The following is a 21,863-nucleotide window of genomic DNA, read 5'->3' on the forward strand; positions in this document are numbered from 1 at the left end:
TAGGCTTAGGATCTTTTCCCAATATCTGCATAGTGCTTAGAAGATGGCAAGTCCTTGAGGGTTTTCTTTCTTTTTAAAATTGTAGTCCAATATACATAACATAAAATTTACAACTTAACCATTTTTATGCACACAGTTCAGTAGCATAAGCACGTTCATTGTTGTATAAGCATCACCATCATCCATCTCCAGAACTTTTCCTTTCTCTCCAATTGAAACTCAGTGCGCATTAAAACTAACTTTTTACTCCTCCTCCCCCAAGCCCCTGGCCACCATCCTTCTACCTTCTGTCTCTATGAATTTGACTACTCTAGGTACCTCGTATGGAATCATACAGTACTTGCTTTTTTGTGACTACCTTCTTTCACTTAGCATAATGTCCTCAGGTTTCATCCATGTTGTAGCATATATCAGAATTCCCTTCCTTTTTAAGGCCAAATAATATTCCATTGTAAGATAAACCACATTTTGTTTTTTTTATCTGCCGATGGACACTCAGGTTGCTCTCACCTTTTGACTCTTATGAATAATGCTGCTATGAATATAGGTATAACAAATATCCCTTGAAGTCTGTGTTTTCTTTTTTTCTTAGAGATTATTTTTAATAGAAGTTTATTCTTAAATGTACAACAGGATCTAAGACAACACTTCATTCCAGCTATAGGCGGCAACAGACGCTATGACAGAGAATCCAGATGTTTAAACAGGAATGGAATTAAGGATCACCATTGCCTCAGGCACAAGGAAGAGCTTCCTTTTTGCCAGATTTCTTAATTCCACCTGTGGCCAGGGGGACTTCCCCATGGCCTTTGGCCTTCACTTTTAGAGTTGTTTTTGCTCCTCATTCTGTTTCTGCTTGAATGCCGTATCTTCCTCGTCCATTTCCTTGGCCTGTTTCTTGGGCTGCATCGGGGCTTCCTGCCACCTTCGTGGCCAGAGGGACATCTGCCTTCCCTTCCCCAGACCCTACCACTGGAATCCTCAGAGTCTCTTGGGGGTATATACCCAAACATGGAATTCCTGACACATATGATAAATCTACATTGACTTTCTGAGCAATGCCCACCCTGTTTTTCATAGATGGTGGCCTTTCTCATCCTTACAGTTGCGGTAGGTAGGGACTTCTGCTCTTGAGTCCCTCGGCCTGCTTCTTCTGATGATGGAGAGTATTAATGAGAATTTCGGGATTTGGTTGACTCACTTTCTTTCCTACATACGATTGATGACGGGTGGAGGCAAATTTAGAAGCTGTATCAAGCTGTGGGCTGAACCAGACTTTTTTTCAGGTACCATTCTTCAATATTAATGGCAGAAAATTATCCTGCCTCTCTAGTTTGCTGCTGGTAGGGTTTATCATTATTATTATTCTTTTTTGGTTTTGTTTGTTTTATTTTGTTAGGCAGGGGGGAAGAGAGCTTCTATCTTATTGCTTTATTCTGTCATCTTATTCTGGAGATCTGTTTCTTCAATTTTTGCTTAAAATTGTAATTTACCTTCTATACCATTTCAGGGGTGCGACCAGTCACGAAAGAGAGTGCAACTTCAGGCTAAAATGTTTTAAACTTATTTGTGGGCTACCACATTTTTCATAGCTTGTCAACATAGTAAAAAGTTCATTTTAATTACATTAACAACTCTCACTAGGAGCTGTTACAATTTCCTTTATATGGCAAGGCCAGTTCTGTGGGTTTGAATATCTTTGCTTTCATGAATAATTCAAGAAGGCAGTTAATAAAGATGAGTAATTGTCCATATGCAATTGGGGGTAAAATGATGGGAGATTATTCACACTTTTCTCAACAAGAGCTATGATATCATTTGGCCAGGGTTCCTCAAGCTCCTTTGCAATGTAAAAAGACTTTGAGGGTTATTTACACAAATCTCTGCTCTAAACTTGGACGGAATTAAATAAAGCATCTCTTAGACTCTTAGATATATGCTCAACAGGTTCTGCAGGCCTCAGCAAGGGAAGCTTTAAGTGATCAGCTCCCAAATATCGGGCTTCACACTCAGGCATGCTAGCCCCAGACGAGGCCTTCAGAGACCTGATAGAGTCCCTTGGTCCTACAAATAGCTGATCCCTGCCCCTGGTGGCAGACGCAGCTTGCAGTAGAGAGGCAAAAATACCGCAGATAGTCTCTGCCTCCCTGGTGCTCGTGTATGGAGTGGGGCTCAGTTCTGGCCACTGCAACCAGAGGGCAAATTTGCAGGGGTCTCTGAACACTCTTCCTCGTTGGAACTGACACAGCAGCAGAAACGGCCTCTCTTCTTGGCTAGCTGCTGGTTCTTCTGTGTGTTCCCCTTGGAAATGTTGTCGCTGTCTTACAGATGAAGGGAGCCATGGACACTTAGAGACAGGAGAGGGGAAAGGTGGGAGGAGCCCCTGAGTCCTCCAGGACCTTGTGGCACCGTGGGCTTCACTCTGGAACTGTCCTGCTCTCAGCGTTCAAATCACTTGTTTAGTTTTGTATGCTTATAATTGAAAGTCTTCTTATTTGAAAATATGTTAAATACAAAAATAAGGATGATGTAGAGACTTCTACTAAAGTGAAGCGAAATGTATTCACTTTTTTTACAGTTCAAATGTACCTTCTTTTAGAAAGGTACCTTTTATGGTAATAGTAACTGATAGATTTTTTTTTTCTTCAAAATATCCTTACTTGGCAAAGTAAAATGTTAGCAACTCTACGTCCATCTCCAAAGTAGTTTTGAAATTTTACTGGTCCATGGAATCTGAAAGTCTGGGAACCACTGCTCTGACTCGAGAAAAACTCATTCTTGGACTAGGACTCAGAATTGGTTTTGAGCCCAGTTGCTTTCCTCTCTGGCCACTCTTTACATGCAGGACTTATGAGTCCAACTCTGGCCCTTCACTTGGCTTCCTGCTTACAAAGAGGACAAAGGAAAGAAAAGAGTAGTTCACTAAGCTTTAATTTTTTTGACTACGACATCAGTACACTAGTGCTCTCTCTCTTTCCATACACACCCCCCCATCGCACACCCTGACACACGCATGCACAGAAACACACACACGATGGGGACGAACTCTTTCCTTACCATGTACCTACCCATCACCTACGTTCACCATTTGTTAACACTTGCTCTATTTGGTTTATTGCTCTCTTTCTACGCCACCCCATTTAAAAAAAAATCAATTGCTAACATCACTACACTTCCCTACAAAAATAACTCAATTACACATTTGATTCCACAGTTGAGCCTGGTTACAATTCATTACTAATGGTTACAGCTGGAAATTTTGCAATGGCGTTGGAGACTGAAGGGGAAGTTTGAGAGAAGTTTCATTAACTAGGGTAGCTTCTGACATGCTGATAGTAAAAAAAAAAAAAAATGTGGCTAAAGTCATCTGCGGCAACAAGGCGTTACAGCAAGGAATGTTTTCTGATGCGACTAAGGCTCAAAGCAGTCACTGTCAGAGGGGCCAGAGGAGGATTTGTTTTCTCCATGAGTTACTTGTTTTTAGAACACTCTTCTGGGACCAACAGGCAAAGACCTGGATGTTCCTCTTCCCAAATGTGATTTGCACCAGAAAAACAAGACCAGCACTGGTGGTAGAAGAGTTGTTTTTCCATAAATCCTGGTCTTCCGCAGGTCTGCTAGGCTCAACTTGCCAGAAGAGGAATCTCTCCTTTCCCAGCCCCCCGTCTCCTCCTCTAGAAAATCAATTATAATGATAACAAGATAAGGGACAGAATGCACCTATAACTCTGCCTGGAATAGAGCCCATAACAGGTGCACATGACGTGGTGTACACAATTATAATTACTTTCCCCAAGTTTGATGACAGTATTGAGCAAATTCAATTGTATGATGAAAATATAAATATCTTGTTAACAGTACTTAGTCATTTTTTTTTTTTAAAGATTTTATTTATTTATTTGAGAGAGAATGAGAGACAGAGAGCACGAGAGGGAAGAGGGCAGAGGGAGAAGCAGACCCCCTGCCGAGCAGGGAGCCCGATGCGGGACTCGATCCCAGGACTCCAGGATCATGACCTGAGCCGAAGGCAGTCGCTTAACCAACTGAGCCACCCAGGCACCCAGTACTTAGTCATTTTTTAAAAGAGTTTTTATCATCTAGAGATAGATTCCAAAGTATTTAAAGATGAAATGATGTGATGTCTGCTTAAAGAAGCCACAGTAGAAAAGAAGAGTAGATGGTAACAAGACTGGGCATGTTGATCACTGTAGAAGCTGAGTGAAGGAGGCATCATTAAACTAGTTTCTCTACTTTTGCATAGGTTCGAAATTTTCCAACGTATATAAAAAACAAAGAAAGGTTGGCAATTTCTTGCCTCAAGTAAAGGACATTGAATTATATATTTTCAACAGTATAAGAAATACTTCTCACTCCTCAGCATCCCCTGCTCTTATAGAGGACATTGCATTAAATAAATACGTTATCACTCATTCTTTTCTTCATTAGAACTCCCTAAAGGGACCTCATCTGTCTGTCTTATCAGGGTTTTTCTCCTAGTCAATTATCAGCAATTGAATTATTATGAAGTTGATAAAAAAATCAATCTGGTTAAACTATTTGGGGCAAAAATATAAACATGTTTTAAGTGAAGTTTTCATGATTCATGGTGACAATGGACTCCAACGGTGTCCCTGACCACGGCTGTCATTGTTAATTTTGAGAAACAAGAATTCCTGGCCACCCAAGAAGGCTTGTTAAAGTTGTTTAGGGAGAGAGGGTATGAATTTAAAATGATTTGGTTCTTGGGGAGGGGAGGAGGTAAAAATTGTGATTTTAAGGCATGATCCAGCAAAAACGTTGGGAAAAAAATTTTTGATTTGTGTCGATATATATGAGTATCTGGTTTATAAAAAACCCACGGTGAAAACTCACACTTTGAAGTTAGATAAATAGAGAGTAATTATCCTCTTCAAAAGACATACTCTCAGAATTTCTTAAGATGGTAGTCTCCCCCCACATGTTTAAGTATCTGTTTATACATCATTAACAACTTCCTTGAAAACTCTAGGGGGAAGACAGGCCAAAGAGGAAGACACTGGAAACTGGATTTTTAGCCTAACACAGCCAGTTAAAGATAGGCTCATCTCACAAGTATCATTTAAGCAGATGGGAAATGCTTCAAGCTGCATAAATGGAACACATGTAGAGTTGTGTATGTCAGGCACATCTGTATGGCTGCTGACTCAGTGACGAGGAAGCACAGCTCCAAGTCTTGCACACTCAGCCACAGCTTCATTAATGTTGCTGACAGACCTTGGTTAATTAGCCCTCTGGAAGGGCAGTTGTTTTTTTCTCCAGAGACTCCAGGAAGGAGAATCCTTTAAGGACAGCTGTTTGCTAACTTCTGGGTCTGAGAAGTGGTTTGGCTTCCTGGATTGAAGGGTTTCTCATTCTGGGGAGGTCAGAGATCTTTCTTCTCCCTGACAGACAACATGCCATTTAGGGGGTCCAGTTTTCCAGCTAATTTTAGAATTTGCAGTAGTAAATCATTTAGTGAAATATTATATTAATTTTGAGTTGGATTATAAAGCAATGCCAATAGTTTTTAGACAAAACACCAGCACTTTTGTATACAAATGACTGAAATCCTTTAAAGTAGTCACTTACTCAAAGCATAGTTGGAGTTCCTTTTGTGTTATCACCTGGGGTCAATTTGTAAGGCACACTAGATACTTGTTGCCAAAATGATTATATGCAGATCACTCACCAGATTTGGTTTTGGGCTTTTGCAAAATTCGAATCGATTCTACCCTGGGAGATAGTCCAAACAAACAATTTAAAAACTGTCTTGAATGATGATTTTACTCTCACAATGAGTACAGAGTAATCTCCAGTAATTACTCTGAAGGGGACAATACTCATCTGGAGTGTTAAGCTCTAATGTACTGACTTAAAAAAGTCAGGGGCGCCTGGCTGGCTCAGTTGAAAGAGCTTACGACTCTTGATCTGGGCGTTGTGAGTTCTAGCCCCATGTTGGGTGTAGAGATTGCTTAAAAATGAATATATAAATAAACTTAAAGAAAAGCCAGACATAAAAGATGGTTGGTGCATGTAGTTTCTCCAGTTGAGATCAAGTGTGGGATGAAATAAAACAGTGTGTCTCTCGCTATCTCCCTCCAGCAAGTCTGCCACATTGGTGGGAAACTGGGCCCTAAGCACAGTAGGTAATAACATCTTCCTAGCCCAGCCTACATTCAGAAAATCTTCAAAACTAAATGTGGCTCGAAGTTGTTATCTTGTTTCAAAATTTCAATGTATACTTTCTCTTTTTAATCTCAAAATAAAATATTTAATTTCTCAATTTTGCTTTTTTCTGTTCTAAAGTTTAAAACGATGAATCATATTATTTCTTATTGCAATTAGTTTGGCTGAAATAACATCTTCTGTTTTGCTTCCCATTTTAATTCAAACTCATTATATTTTAGCCACTGCTGTAGGTGTTTTTTCAGTATATCAAATAATATTCTCGTATGTAGTTATTATCTAGATACCTAGGATGATTTTCCAGATACATTTTTTTGAAGTTGAGCTGTCCTCCTGCTTTGTTTTTATATTTAGATACACAGCACTAGGCAATTTTTATATTTACAGTAACATACCCCCCTAAAACAGGAACTAAATGTCTATTCATTTACATCAGATTCATTTGAATCATTAAAAGTGAAATACCCAAATTGATGATGGGGAAGAGAACAGTTAAGTGTTTTGATTGCCTTTCGACCACAAAAACATTTCTTAGTGTACTGAAGCTTTAGTTTTCCTTCTCCCTGGCCCCTGGCTGGGGAGGAGTTGAGGCAGAAGGGCAGAGGCACATGAGGTCCATCTCGCCAGGCTGAGTCAGGCCAGTGCAGCTGCTGGCCTGGGCACAAGTGTGGGCGGCCACCTGTGGCTCCCGGCACAGCTGTTTGGTAGAGGGCCAGCCAAAGCCCAGTCGGTGGGGTGGAGGCAGGTGGCGAATTGGGCGGCCAGTACATTCTGGCATGGGCTGAAAGAACACCTGGTTCCACTCTGTAGACCCACCACAGAAGGTCAAAGAATGTGCTTGCTTGGCAGCAACCTGATGGTCCAGCTCTGACTGAAACAGAGAAACCCACCTTTCTTGAAACTTACCCGAAGCCAACACAGGAATCATTCTGCTCCAGTTGTGTTGAAACAGGTCAGTGAGGCCATCGGGCATGTCTGGAAATGGTGTGGGGGGCTCTTAGACAGGAACAGGCTCTGTGATTCAAAACAGGACATTTCATGGGAGGTGAGAGCCTTCTCTTGTATTTGGCTGCCAACTATCATTGCAGACACCATATATCCTGGAATATCTCTGACCTTCATTTTCCTCCTCTTCCCACAAACTCTAACTACAGGCTTAGAAACCACTTTGGGTCCCCATGTATAATTTTGTCACCAGACATAGGAATTTTCATAGTGAACACCACCACCTACAGAGACAGGAGCCCAAAGTTCACCTTTTCCTGACCCCCGAAGCCCCGCCCAAGACCTCAGGCCCACTGCTTCCCAGAAAAGCATTTCCTCCGGCCTTATGAGTCACTTTCTCTCTGGTAGAGGAGCATCCTTCCAAATTTCCCGGTCCCAGATGTAGATCAGGCAGCAACCGTCCATGTGCCAAAGAGGTGACACTCTCCTTATTGGTTCTGTTCCCACTGGAACTTACTCAACCTTTCTGAGCCTCAGTTTTGGAATTTGTAAGTAGCGATGGACAGTATTGTCCTCATAGTTTTGTTGTAACCCATCCAATGAGAGAACATATGTTAAGTGACTAGGATAGAACCTGTGTACAACAGGTACTCAGCAAATATTGGTCATATAAATGAATGACCATGGCTGATGCCACTCTCTAGACACAAAGAGGCCACACCTGGTCTGGACAGGCCCTGGGCTAGAACTCCCTGCCGACATCTTTGCTTGGGATTTCAAGGGCCTCATCTCACAATTACTGCCCTGTGGGTCCATAAGGTAGCCTGCTATGCACAAAAGCCCTTTCTGGGCACAGACCAGGCCTTTCCAAGAATCGCATTGGCCTTGAGCTAGTAGAAGCCACCACTGTCAAGCCATTGACCTGAAGAAAGCAGTCTGACTTCTGGGAGGCCTGCGGCTGGCGGGATAACTTGCCCCTTTTATGTGAAACATCTCTAAGGTAACATATCCAAGATAAGGTCCGAGAAGAGATCTCTGGATCGAATTTCACAAAATCTAAAGTCTGGAGCAATGAAATCTTGACCGATCAGGCATGATGTTCTGTGTCCTGAGGTGAATGGGAATATTCAGGCTCCCTAACCCCTGGACTCTGGACATCAGGTGCTATTACCCTTGTGTAACCACACAGTGTTGTTCTAGTAAAGATAGATATTGCCCTGGAAATTATCTTTCATCATCTATGCAGCTCAAGACTTTCGGTGGGCTAACAGGAGCCATCAACCAAGAGACAGTACAAGCGCAACCTTGGTTTCCCCATAGAGTGGAGCCAGCCCTCACCCTGCTGTTCGATTTCGGGCCTCAGATACTCCCTGTGGATCAAGCGAGGGACAAAGAATGCTAGAAATAGCCCTCTGAGAAAAAGATGGAAGACCATTTTCCTTTTAAGTTACAGCTTAGAGTTTTCAAGTCTGAGGTACAAAACCATTGTGAACCGCTCTTCTTTTTGAAAACATGTTAGTTTATTCCACACATTCTGATGATATGAATGAGACAGAATTCTGAATGCAGCTTCTCTGTCGCTTTTTTATTCAGGGACTGATTTTTTCTCTTTCTTGCAGCCGCTTATTTAGAATTTTCCAGGCCTCCAGGACTGTGACTTTTTTTTTCCTCCCTGAATTACATTTTTCCCCTTTCTTTTAAAAGTAATGAAGATTACCCTAGTCACACCAATTCACACATTTTTGTTACAAAGATCAATAACCAACTTTCTTCCTAATGCACCTGAAAAAAAATATCACCTGGCCTTTTGGAGCATAAAAGCTTAAGGATGATCCTAGTGCTCTCTGGAGAGTGGCAGAGATCTCCACGGAGGGTGGATTGTCCTTGAAGTTAGAGCCCTAAGTAGGAAAGTACCCTTTAGATATTTCGAAGGGAGAAAACAGTTAACTGGAAGCTTAAAAACAACTGTAGATGAACAGATAGACTCGCATCTGAGGAATCTAAGCTAAGGCAAACCTTATTTCTCGTTATTCCCCCTTTCCCAACCCCTTTGCAAATGCAGTGGGAAATTGATACAGCTGGTCCCAGAGTCTTCTCGTTCACTGAGCATTCATAATACTCTAGCCACATTTGGCTCCTGGAATGACCCTGAGGAAATACTCTCCAAGACTATCCAATCACTGCACCTGATTTCTTCCAGTATATCAGATTGAATGTGTGTGGGGGTGGATATGGAGGAAAGCAGACTGAAGCACAACCTGCTTGGGCATTCCACATCTTCCTACATAATTGATGATATTGTCATTATGAACACACTCAAATAGCTAAGCATGCAGGAGGGTCACCTTCCTTTTAGTTGCTGAGTTTCAAAAATTGCTGAGTTACCTTTGCATGTGATAGTACACCCCAGCTCAGCAGTGGCTGAACCATTAGTTCAGCCTCAGAGGAAATGTCTGAAGGTGGAAAAGTATGTCCCTCATGTTCCTATGCTCTCTGTTGAATCTGAGTGGAAAAATCCTTCTTCAAGTTATGAATACTTTTGTTCAGCACCTTTTCCACAATGAAATATATTACATCCTCTTCTATGCTAAAGAATTTACATGGAAAGCAAAAGGAGAAGGGAGGCAAAAGAGTCATGAGTCTATCTGGACTTCCTTTCTAGGGTTAGAATAGCTGACTAGTGGCATCTGGGGACAGAGATCCACTAGAAATACCCAAAGCCCTTGTATTTAATAGCACTGAAATACAAATAAATGCAATCTCTGAGGAGGGTAGTAAGGATGCAACAAATTATCTCAATCCTGGATACTACCTGGATAATTTGGACAGTGTAGTGTGGTATTCCAAAGGATAGATTCCCCCTACTGCAAGTTTAACACCAACTTTTCAGGGAATAGACAACTTTCATCTGAATCATTCTTACAAGCTGAATTTTTATTTTTACTAAATTATCTATGTTAAAAAAAAAAATCTGTGCCTGGTGTGGAATTTCACTCCATCAAGTGTTACAATGACTTTTTCATTTTCATTACAAGCAGGAGAATGAATGTAGGACAAGTGTTAGGAAACATGGCAATAAATTAGAATATAATTTACAAAAGCAAAAAAAAAAAAAAGTAACAGTGTACCACATTAATACTGAGTATAAAATAATAAGCAACAACTAATCACAATAATACAAAGGTAATTTCATTCTGTATTATTAAGGATACCTATGTGACATTCACTCCAATAAAATTCCTAACGAAATGGACTGTTTGGGGAGTCATATGTATCTCAAGGGCTTTCATCAGTTGGGTATATTTACCTTTCCCTTTTTTGGCAGGACTTTATGTCAGTGGCAGGTACTGCTCTCAGCCATGGGGTACCAGTTTCCTTGGGGCTCCCTAAGTAGCCCACATAGCATGCTACTTTTGGGAAGTCCTGCCATGGTGGCTCAGCCTCCACTGACAATCCTATTGCTAGCATTTAGGAAGAGAGCATATCACGTAGCCACGTGGTTGACTACAGAGTTAGCAGCGGTATTGTGATGTGCTGTAGAATACGATTTGTTTCCCCACTCAGGTTTAGTCCTGTCACATTCTGTGCTCGGTTCGTTTTGCAGACTAATCCGATGCTGCGCCAGGAAGCTCTCTGCTCCTGGCCTTGCAGCACCAGCTGCCCCCTCTTCTAACGTCAGTCAAGGGAGCCCAGAGCAATGGTCCTCACAACGTTAGTTTCCAGGTGAGGCGTAGAATAGACTTAAGTCAGTAATGTAAGAAATCTTTTTGGAATAAAAACATGAGCTGATATTTATGTGGGGAAAACCAGATCCTAACAGGAAACCTATGCCTAAAATGCCACAGAAACCACTCATCTTTTATTTATTTCACCAGGGCACATTAGCACCAAGTTAACTGCTCTTTGCAAGGGACCAAGGGAATTCAGTGCTGGGGCCATGCTGCTCATGGGCTGCCTCGTCTTCACTGAATAGATGGCACTTGGGCTTGACTTCTCAGGGCAGAATACATAGGGGCCCTGGCAATTTCTGTGTATTGTCAGGAGCTTTCTCTGGCAAGCTCAGGGACGTGAGCTGTGGTGTTAAGAGAGAAAGCAGGCGAGAAAATAGGGATGACCACGACTGAGTGTGCAGAACAACATCCCGTGCTGACTGTCCATAGCAAACCTGACATTTAGGTTGGTTTTTGAAGTCTGTGAGTCTCTTTTCCTTTCTGAAAAAAGCTAATCATCTACCTTAGGTCATGGTGTAGGCGATACACCTGACATGTAGTCTGAGCACACACAGTGACGGGTTTAAGTCAAACATACTCTTTAACTGCAAGTAGTATCTTTACAAAGTAGCCATTTGGTTTGAGTTTGAGGTGTTGGTGTAGCGCGGTGTACATACCTGTAGGATACAAAGCTCATTCATCAGGAACCTGCTGCAAGCTACAAGTGTTCAAGTACAAAACATAAACAAGGACCCTCTTTTTTTTTTTTACCTTTCTTTTAATCCCACTGTTGAAGCTTTTGATGAGCATGATATGAAATTATTTGTGGATAGGGAAAATATGAGCTAGTCAATTTAATTTAGGATTCTGGATTTGATTCTAGAATTGACTTGCCCAAGAAACTTGGTTTCACATTTAATTGCCATTCAGAGTATCCATAACAAATACAAAATAGTTGGTTGAGTGACTATTAAAATTATGCTTTATGATCTTTAGGCTTCATGAGTTTTTCTTCTTTGGTTGTTATCCCTTGCCTACTTTAAAACTCACAGAAATAGCACATTTATGTGCAAGCACACTCATCTAACCCACACACTCAAAAGCGCCCGCACACACACACACACACTTGCTCTCATATAAATAAATGCCCTTCTGCCATATCAAAGAAGGGACATCTGGAACCCATCACAATTGTCAGCAAAAGGATCTGCCTGGTTGTTACTGAGCCAGTCTATCTTTTGCACGGCATCATTTCAGTAAGCTCAACACGCGTGCAACAATCCAACGGGGCAGAAGCTGCTCTGTGGCCGCTGAGGATGTAAACACAATTGAGGTGGGGTGACTCAGAGAAGAACTGAGGCATCCTGTGTGATGGCAGCAAAGGGCCTGGTTCTTCGGCTCTACCGTACCCCTGGTCTGGCTTCTGCATGAAATCGAAATGTTTTTCGCTTAAAGTTTTAATGGAAATCTCAGCTTCACTTGCACAATGGCAAGTTGGCCACAGTCTTTTAGCACAGAATTTATAGACTTGCACAGCGGCAGTAACTGATGCACTGCCTTCAGCTAAGTCCTTCACTGTTGTTCGGTTTAATAGAGTTTATACATGGCTCACAGCAGTGTTCAGAACAGGGGGATTATTCCTAAGGAAATTAAGTGGAATGAAGAAAAATAATACAAACTTTCATTACTTTTGATTTATAATTGCTCCTTAAATTACAATTAAAAGCCCGTTTTAGAATTTAAATTGTGGTGCTGTTGTAGTGAGATAAAGTATAGTAAATATTTTTAAGCTATGACTTAAGATTTCTGAATCTTCTTTTACTTCCATAGTTGACCAAGTCATAACAGCTACATTTTAAACAGTTTTAAATACAAATGGATTCAGTGTCATTGCTAAGTCCATAATAAAAAATATCTTAATGGTCCAAGGAGGTAAACAGGCTATTGGATTTACTCGAAAGAACACAAACGTTCCACAGTAAGCAAGTCTCCCTGTGTTGTTTGGATCTCTCCGATCTGGCATTCCCTCCTTAATACCGTGTCCAGCACTTTGGATCAATAAATCCCACTTCACAGAAGTTAAAATAATATTGAAATCCTGTCAGCTAGGGCTGACCAGTGGTTACGTTTTCCACAGGGTAATGCATTTGCAAGGCCATCAATCCTCTTCCTCTGGGTGGCTCTCTTTGATGGACGCATTTCCATGATGAAATGACAAGGCGCTCTCTCTGGCTTTCCATGGGTCAGTGTCCTTGGCAGGTCTTACAACACATCTGTCTGAAGTATGCTCGACTACAGAACTTGAACTTCAGCACCAGTGGGCAATAAGCCACTTTGTTCACATCTTTGCACTCTAACGAATGGGGGCAGAAAATGGAAAACAATTAGAGGCACATAAACAAGTGCATAAACAAGCCAATGGGACTGCATGTTCGGCAAGGACCCCCTTGCACCAATCCACCTTGGCTTCCACATCCATGTGGTTTTTGTTTTTGTTTTTAAGCATACCCTGTCTGGTACAGCCTACCAGAAACATTCTTTTGATAGATTTTAACACAATTTAAAAAAAAAATGATTGCAAGGCTTTTCTCCCAGACTTTTATAAGTATGGTACATGCCCACTGTGTCTTGAAAGAATTACCATTTGTTGGGATAAGTGATCACTTTAGACAGCTTGGAAACATGAGTCATTTTTCTTACAGCGCTTTTATTGCTTCTTTCTCAAGGGTTATTTTATTCAGCAGTGCAAGGTTATCCAAAATCAAACATGAGTTGCATTGTTTGATACCAAAGTACACATGTCTCAAGAGAATCTCTGCATCTGTGAGGCGTGGGGATGGGCCTGGGTGAATGAAAAGGATTGCTGACAGTGGCCTAGATTCAGCAACTACACTAGACAAAGAGGAAAACTTTGAGGGGTTGGCCTCAAATGGCAGCAGTCTGTGGGTTATGGAAACATGTAGAAATGTCTTTTTTTAATTTGGAAGTGAGACATGGCCTTCTTTTTTCCTATGTGTATTTTCTCCTCAGTGCTAGAATTGCCACAGTTGAGGTCTGTAGTTCTTGCAGCCAGAAGGTGAATAAATGATTCTTTCTCCATCTCCCCTTGAGGCTGGTTGCAGAAGATGGGGTGAAGGGGCCAGTGTAGAGAAAGGCACACCAGTCTTTGATCCTCAGCACCCCTCTCACCCCCCAGATAACCCCACTATTTCTAATAATGATATTCTTCTCTAGTCCTCTGGTCACTTGTATCTGGGGATTTTAAAATACTTTGTAAACCTGGTAATTAAATTTCCATATGCCTCCCAGAATCAAAGTTCCACCCTCATTTTTCCAGGTGGTTATACTGAAGCATCCTGGGTAAACTGCTGAAGGTATTTAGAATCAGGCAGAACCCTGGGTGAAGTTCAGTGTAACAGGACAGTTTTGTCATTGTTGCTTGCTTATTTGCATGTTTTTCCTGGTTTCAGAAATCCACTGAAGTTCTAAGAGATCATATATATGGTACACAAGGCATATGATAAACTTGAGAAATTATATGCGAAGGAATGGGAAAGTTTTCCATTATTATTGAGAAGTAAGGTAACAATTTTATTGATCTCACATTCCAGGCTCTTTCAGTGAAAGACTTAAATTTTAAACGGGAGCCCTCAATCTTCTGCAAACATAAACGCTGTCACCAGCAAACTCCCTTACTCACAATTTGACTTACAAAGAGAATAATAGTTAGAAATTTGAATAGAAACTTTCTGCACTAGGATTCTCAGTAAATTTAAGTTTTGGCTGAAAACTTAAAGAAGAGAGACAAGAAAAATTTCTTTAAACTTTGTACTAAAAAGAAATCAGATGATATTTTGTGAATCAAGTATGAATTTGAGGTGAAAAGATCTCCACATATTTTAATTTGGAGGTCACCTGGCATTTTTTTTTTCCTTTTCCTCTCTGTCATGACCAGTAAAAAGTAATCAAAACAGGTTTAGACTAAGAATATTTTTGTCGGGGGGAAAAGGTTTTATCAGTGTTACCAAGAGGGATATATTGTCAAGGTAATGCAATTATTAAAATGATGAGAAGGGCACCTGTGTGGTTCAGTGGGTTAAGTGTCCTTCAGCTCAGGTCATGATCCCAGTGTCCTGGGATCAAGCCCCCTCCCCATCCCCCACAGGCTCCCTGCTCAGCAGGAAGTCTGCTTCTCTCTCTCACTTTCCCTCTGTGCTCTCTCTCTTACTCAAATAAATAAATAAATAAAATCTTCTTTATAAAATGAGAAAAGCCAACACAGTATCATTCATCTTTAATTCCAAATCACCACCTTAATGGGGCAGCCCACCAGCAGAGACTACCCCTCAGAGTTGGCAGTGGGGCTTGATGGATCGCGTCAAGTTCAAAATAAATTTTAGCCAAAATATAAAGATGATTTAGTTGATAGATAGAGGAGGATTGGTTGCTTTAATAGTACAAGGAAATAAAATTAGAAGCCAGGCTGCCCTGGTTTAATCCTAGTTTTCTCATTTACTGACTTTTTGACTCTGAACAGCCTCTCTGTGCCTGAGTTTCCCCCTCTGTAAACAGGGATGATGAGAGTTCTCACTTCCACACATAACATGTATATCCTATGATGCCACCTGGAGCAGTGCATACAAGGTTTATGAGCACTTGATAAGTGTAAAACATTGAATTACGACTGTTATTACCACTATTAGTTATTACCTCGTACCACCTGATAACAGTAAGTTGTCCTTTGACTTTCTCCATGAGGATGCAATATTTAGATTACTACTGAGAAAATGCTGTCCTATTGACACAAGTCAGTATTTTCTGGGGTTCAATTTTATTGGGAGATTCATTACTCCATTTTTGGAAGAGTTGCTGGTCCAGGAAAAATCTGAGATGAGCAAAATACAAGCAAATTCATAGATTTTTCTTTTAGATTTAGACCTTGGAATCCGATTCCATAACAGATAACTACTGAATAAAAAATATTCATAAGTTGTTCCTCCCTCCAATTACCCCACCATCCACCCAGTCAGGCTATTACAAATATAAATAACTTGGGATTCAGCTTCTTAGGTGGGTGCTGGAAATGAGAGGACTCTCTTCAGCATGCAGAGACCCAGAGCACAGTCCTTTGGCCAGGAGCAGTGTCTAGCCTCGGGGTAGGCTAGAAGCCAGCTGCCAAGGTGTCCCTCTCTGAACTTTCCAATACCCCTCTCAAGTTAGTTGCCAACTACGGTGATTCCAACCAGCTTGACTGAAAGCAGGAAGTCATTTGGGTCCTGGGAGCAGAATCTAGCTTAGAGAGGTAGGCACTCCTTAAGAGCGCATACGAGTTGCCTGCCCCAGCACCATAACACAGTGGTGAGGAATGGCAGACCTGGAGTGAGCTGGGCCTGGGGGTGAATTCTGGAGCTGCTTCCTCCCCATATTTGATTGTCCTGGGCCAAGTTCCTTCACCTCTCTAAGCCTCAGTTTCTTCCTCTGTGCAGTAGACACACATGACAAGACTTGCTCACAGGATGTGGTGAAGTGGGGAACACATGGGATAGTGCTTACAAAGCGCATGCCCCTCTCCACCCTACCCCCTCCCCTGGCAGCCGGCACAGAGGAGTCACTCAGTCTGTTAGCTCTCATTATCACCACCAACACATCTGCCTCTGAGATCAACCATTGCGTATTATGTCTCTGGGATCCCTGTCAAAATGTACCTAGGCTCTCAGGGAGGGTTACACATTGGCATGCATAAGCAAATTAACAAAAAGATACTAAACAGAAAGCAGGTAAATCATAATGGGGTGGGGTGGGGAGAGATGGGGGAGGAGCCAGGACTGGGGCTGCCAAGATGGGGGGCAATAGGCCTTGATGAGACATTAAAATGGAGACCCAGGGGCTACCTGAGGACACGCAGCCTTGATGCACAAAGGAAGATCCCTGAGGAAGAACCCCATTCCTAATTCTTGGTTTTGCCTTCTAGAGACTGCCCAGACAGACAGAATCAATCTTTGTATTGATGGAAATCTATTTACTAGAGAAGATCACCTGTGACTGGTCTTTCATTCTCTCAGCCTTTAATGTCACAAGAGCTTAATCCAGTAACGATCACATTAAAAATAATTTATTAAGGGCCTCCTATGTGCCAAGAACTGCTTGGTGGTTTTACATACTTGTATATTTAATCCTTTGATGTATATAAAACATCAGATTTACATAGATGGCAAAACTGAAGCTCACAAACATTAGGAAAATCAGGCTGGTCGCACAGCTGGTCAGTCTAAGAGCTGGGGCTAGGACCCCTCAGTTTTGGCAGCATTCTTGGCATGAAACTACAAAAAGGTTTCTGCCTGTTAAGACTTCTCTATTCTTGGCTGATACCAAAAGTCACAAGTCAACCCTTGGGGGCATTATCATCAGAAAATTTGCTCTGCCACCTTAGAGAAAGGGGAATTAAAAAAAAAAATAACCTACACCCAACAGGGGCCTCGAATTCACAGCCCCGAGATCAAGAGTTGCATGCTCCACTAAGCCAGTCAGGTGACTGGAGAATGAGTAGGGTTTTATAAAAGGAGGGTTCTAGGGCACCTGAGTGGCTCAGTTGGTTAAGCAACTGCCTTCAGCTCAGGTCATGATCCTGGAGTCCAGGGATCGGCCTCCCTGCTCAGCAGGAGTCTGCTTCTCCCTCTGACCCTCCCTCCTCTTGTGCTCTTTCTCTCTCTCAAATAAATAAATAAATAAATAAATAAATAAATAAATAAATAAATAAATAAATAAAAGGTGGGTTCTAGGTCACAGGTATTTGAAATAGCCTGAATACTTTTCTTCAGCTTTACCTTCCTCCTTCAATTGTGTAAAATGACATAACTGAAAGGTGATTTGAGATACACCAAGAAGTTTTAAAGCCCCACTATTACAGAAAGCTGAATGTAATCTTTAAATATATTAGGAGAAGTTTTAAATTATACTGGGGCATTCAGCCCATCTGCCACTTTTTTAGCTTACCTAGAGAGGATTGACTTGTTGACCTCTTGAATTGACTCACTGACATTCTGCTGATGTAGTCAAGAAGCCTTAATTATAAAACTTACTCACTAGCCTGCTTCATTCTCAAAGCCATTAAAAATATGAAACAATATAAGTAACGAATCACTCAATTCTATACCTGAAACTAATATTACACTGTATGTTAACTAACTGGAATTTAAATAAAAACTTAAAAAAAGAAATAATCTTCTCACCCTTGAATCAATACACAGTACAGTGTAAATTACATTTGCGATAAAAACCATTCTGGAAAAGCTCTGCATAATTAAACCACAGTTTCCTGATGAAATAAAAATAATAATAAATGTTCTGTTTTAGTTTCTGAATGATCTTCTTCAGTAGGCACTGATTTCTAGCTAATCTCTAAAATATCTAATAACCAAAAGCTTCTCTATACCTAAGTAATACATAATCTGTAAATAAACTATTATACTAGGAGACCTATTAAAAGGAATCCTTTAGGTAGAATCTTTTTGTAATATAATTACTCTGTAATTAATCTGTTTGGAAGGTTTGGTCTTCACTATCATTTTCTTCATACAGATACGCTTATATCTAATGCTTTTTAAGTAGTGGAATCTAAGCCAGCAAGGATTTTAAGATGAAGGAGCTTGACTTTTCGCTTCTGCCATCATCATGTACCAGCTAAGTACTGTCCTGGAAGAGAAAGATAAGACACTCATTCTACCTTTTCTCTTGTAAGGCCATGGGAAGGGTGAGAGGTCCTACCGAGTGGTTTCTAGGAAATATTTTGTGGACCTAACTAGTCTCTCCTTTTTTACATCCCACCTCTCCCTGAAAATAAAATTTCACTTTACCCAAGGCCAGATATTTCTAGTGGGGAGAACAATTTATGGAGTATTCCTTAATTCTTCTCAGGGACACGGGAGTATATCGAGGGCTGAAAGCCAATCCCCAGCCCCCACGATGTGAACTAGACCCATTATTAGAATCTGAAGTAACCTGCCACGTAGGCTAGAGTGGGTCTCACTGGTAATCTGGGTTTTGGTAGAGTTGAATGATAAAATAAGACAACCCATTTCATAGGCAACACATGAATCTACTTATCATTGATGTGCAAGTGGATTTTCCCCCAGATGCTTTACATTAATCTTTCAAATCTCTGGCCTAAAAGACACGATTTCAAAATACTCACCATGAACAGAGGCTTATAAGTTTAGGATGCAATTGGATTCAGCTTCACTGTGACTTTGAAGGCTTCACTTGGTCTAAGGAGTACAAGAGCAACTCCTGAGATGTAGTGCTCTTGCATTTATTTCATAAAACGCTACAAAGCCTGGCTGTCATTGGAGTATCCTGGGGTACACAGGGACATATCCTCTCATGACCAGGATGGACCATTCAGCATCTTTCTAATGCACACCCTGTGTGCCTGTAAACTCTTTATGAGATTCAGAGAAAGAACACAGTAAGTAGAGAGTTATGACTTAAGCACCTTAGGGTCTATCTTTTGGATTACAAAAGTGCAACCAGCTGTGCCTCTGTCAAACTGCCCAGGGAGATGCAGAGCCTAGTGAGAGGTGAGATGGCAAAGGCTGTGCTTGTGAATGTGTGGTGTAGGAGTCAGGGGTGACGGGTGTGAACTCAGGATTTTTCCTGAAAAAACTGTACTTGATACGTTAGATAGGCAGACTGGAAAATGATGAACTAACAAGTTTCATTTGGGAACTTGACATTATTCATTGCAGTGGGAACAGCCCACCAACTTTTCATTCTCGAAGCAAGATGATATCAACTATAAAACTTGATTCCAATTTCATCTCACCATGGACTAAGCCATTCCTTTCTCTCTTTGTTTTCTCAGTTTCTCTTTACACCCAGTCTTACTCCCTGGATGCCTCCCACATTCATCCTCAAGGTGGTATGATCCCAACACAAACCCCACGGTTCTCTATAAACCAGACAGCCAGGAATGTGAACCTGACTGCTAAGGTGCATTGTGAGCTTTTTAAAATGTCAAAGGAAAAAAAAAAAAACTCTTCCTCACCTCCTTGAAATCAAAGTCTTCAAATGACCTTCATTGTTTCTTTCACTGGTTTTAGCACATCAGATGCCACTTTAAACCTCACGTTCAGTAGCTGTTTTGCTCTGGGGGTCCTATGAGATTTCTGGAGCTGTTCAGGCTTTCTCTGAGTTGTTCATTTGAGGGGGACTGAGACCCACCAAAGCCACTGTTAGACAGCCTGGGCCAGTACACCAATGCACATGAACCACACCTTTCCTGGGTTGGCTACCAGCTCATGGCACACCAGGAATTATTACCTGACAGTAATAAATACTAGATGACAGAGTGCCTTGTGCTATTGAGAGGCTGAAAAGACTTATCATTTAAGCTACAAGGGAACCTGAAACTGTATAAAGGTGAATAAAATGGCATTTGGGATAGAATTTCAGGTAAGCTTGAGTAGGACAGTCCCAGCTGTCAGATGTACTTTAAAAAATTATTCTGGGTAGTACTTTAGATGCAGCGATACCCAGTGTGTCTATAATTCACTCTTGGTAGCAACATAGAGTTACCTTCATGATGGCGGTCTGTCAAAATCAAGTCTATAATGCTTTAACTCTTCACTGAAGGCTTTCAAGAATTAAAAACTAAAGCCAATGTTGAATATGGCAAATTGTATCTCCCTTCTTACTTTTCTTATTTCCCTCTTACTATTTATTTTTAATATCTTGATGCTCCACTTCTTAGTTTCATTCTCTTATTATTCTTGTTGTTTTAACCCCCCTCCATTTCTTCAATCTCTTTCCATTGTTTATTTCATTTTTATTTTGAAAAATCTTACTCAAATTCCATTATTTTATTATGGCTTTTGGGGATGAATGTGCTTAACTCCCTTATAGATTCCTAAATTCCTTATCATGACTTATACTACCCAGTAACCAAAATCTAAATGGGAGTCATCCTGGACACCTCCAAATCTCTCATCCCCATGTATGATTGTTCATCAGGTTCTTTTTATTCTCCTTTCCATTTTATTCTTTTTTCTAATTCATTACTCTCCTTCTGATTTCTACTATATCTGCCTTAGTTCAAGCCTTCATCATCTCAAGCCTGGACTCTTCATCCACACAAGGTTGACCTCTCCCTGCCCCTTCACATGCCTGCCATCCCAAGCATGTCACTCCCCAATTTCCTTCACTTGTTCTCCAGAACTTATAGAGTCCTGTCTTCCACTGCATGCAGGAACCTCCAAAACCAAGTCCCTGCATCTCTCTTTGTAGCCACATCTCCACTGCCTGCTCATCTGCCAACCCACTGCTCCCATACTGAGCTACCTCCATGCCCCCATGACTGCACATACTCGTCCTCTGCTAGGAATGCCCAGCATTTCCATGTCTTCTTGGCAAATTGTTTCATACCTTCCAGTGCCCCACTTAAGCTTGCCTTCTCCATGATGCTTCTGCTGATTACCCCCTCCTCTGTGTACTCATGGTGACTTCTTTCTACTCTGTTAGAGTACTGCCCATATTGTGAAAGTTATTTGCTGCCACTCCCACTAAACTGTGCTCCCTCTGAGGACAAGGACCTTGTCATATTCCTTTCATAGTCTCTGTGCTTGGCACATAGTCAGTAACATTTATTAAGTAAATAATAATGGTTGGGTGAATGGAGCACATTATTTAAAAACCATTACCTTAAAGGATGGACAGATAGATATATATGTGATAAATCAAGCTCAGGAAAATATTAATGCTGGAATCCAGATGGTGGGTGTTCATTGTACAATTCTTTCAACTTTGCTGTTATGTTTGAAACTTTTTATTATTTTCATAAGAAAATGTTAGAATGGGAACCAATTCCCAAACTGTGGCTATTAAAACAATTCTCAGGATTCTATCCATTTCACCCACAGAGACCCCATGTATTTTAGATCCTAAGGGATCTCCCTTAGTCCTACTCTGTCTTCGGGTAGAGCTGAGCTAGTTACTTAGTAGCCTCCCACT

General features: G+C 41.1%; 1 protein-coding gene across 4 annotated transcripts in view; it reads right to left on the reverse strand.

Annotated features, from left to right (window-relative positions):
- Window positions 1-10,065: 10,065 nt before the first annotated feature.
- The window catches only part of ADAMTS6 (ADAM metallopeptidase with thrombospondin type 1 motif 6), a 293,828-nt gene continuing 282,030 nt past the window's right edge, over window positions 10,066-21,863 (reverse strand). For 2 of the 4 annotated variants that reach the window (XM_064596170.1, XM_064596171.1), the window contains exon 27: window positions 10,067-13,212. In XM_064596170.1, the coding sequence (XP_064452240.1) occupies window positions 13,103-13,212 (110 nt within the window). In that variant the 3' untranslated portion in view covers window positions 10,067-13,102. Of the gene's footprint in view, window positions 13,213-21,863 lie in introns of all 4 variants that reach the window. The other 2 variants (XM_064596173.1, XM_045895481.3) reach the window with 2 other exon arrangements.

Source organism: Mirounga angustirostris, unplaced genomic scaffold (assembly GCF_029215605.1).
Source record: "Mirounga angustirostris isolate CCGP_5_RB_7025 unplaced genomic scaffold, mMirAng1.0.hap1 SCAF_7, whole genome shotgun sequence".
Lineage (NCBI taxonomy): Eukaryota > Metazoa > Chordata > Mammalia > Carnivora > Phocidae > Mirounga > Mirounga angustirostris.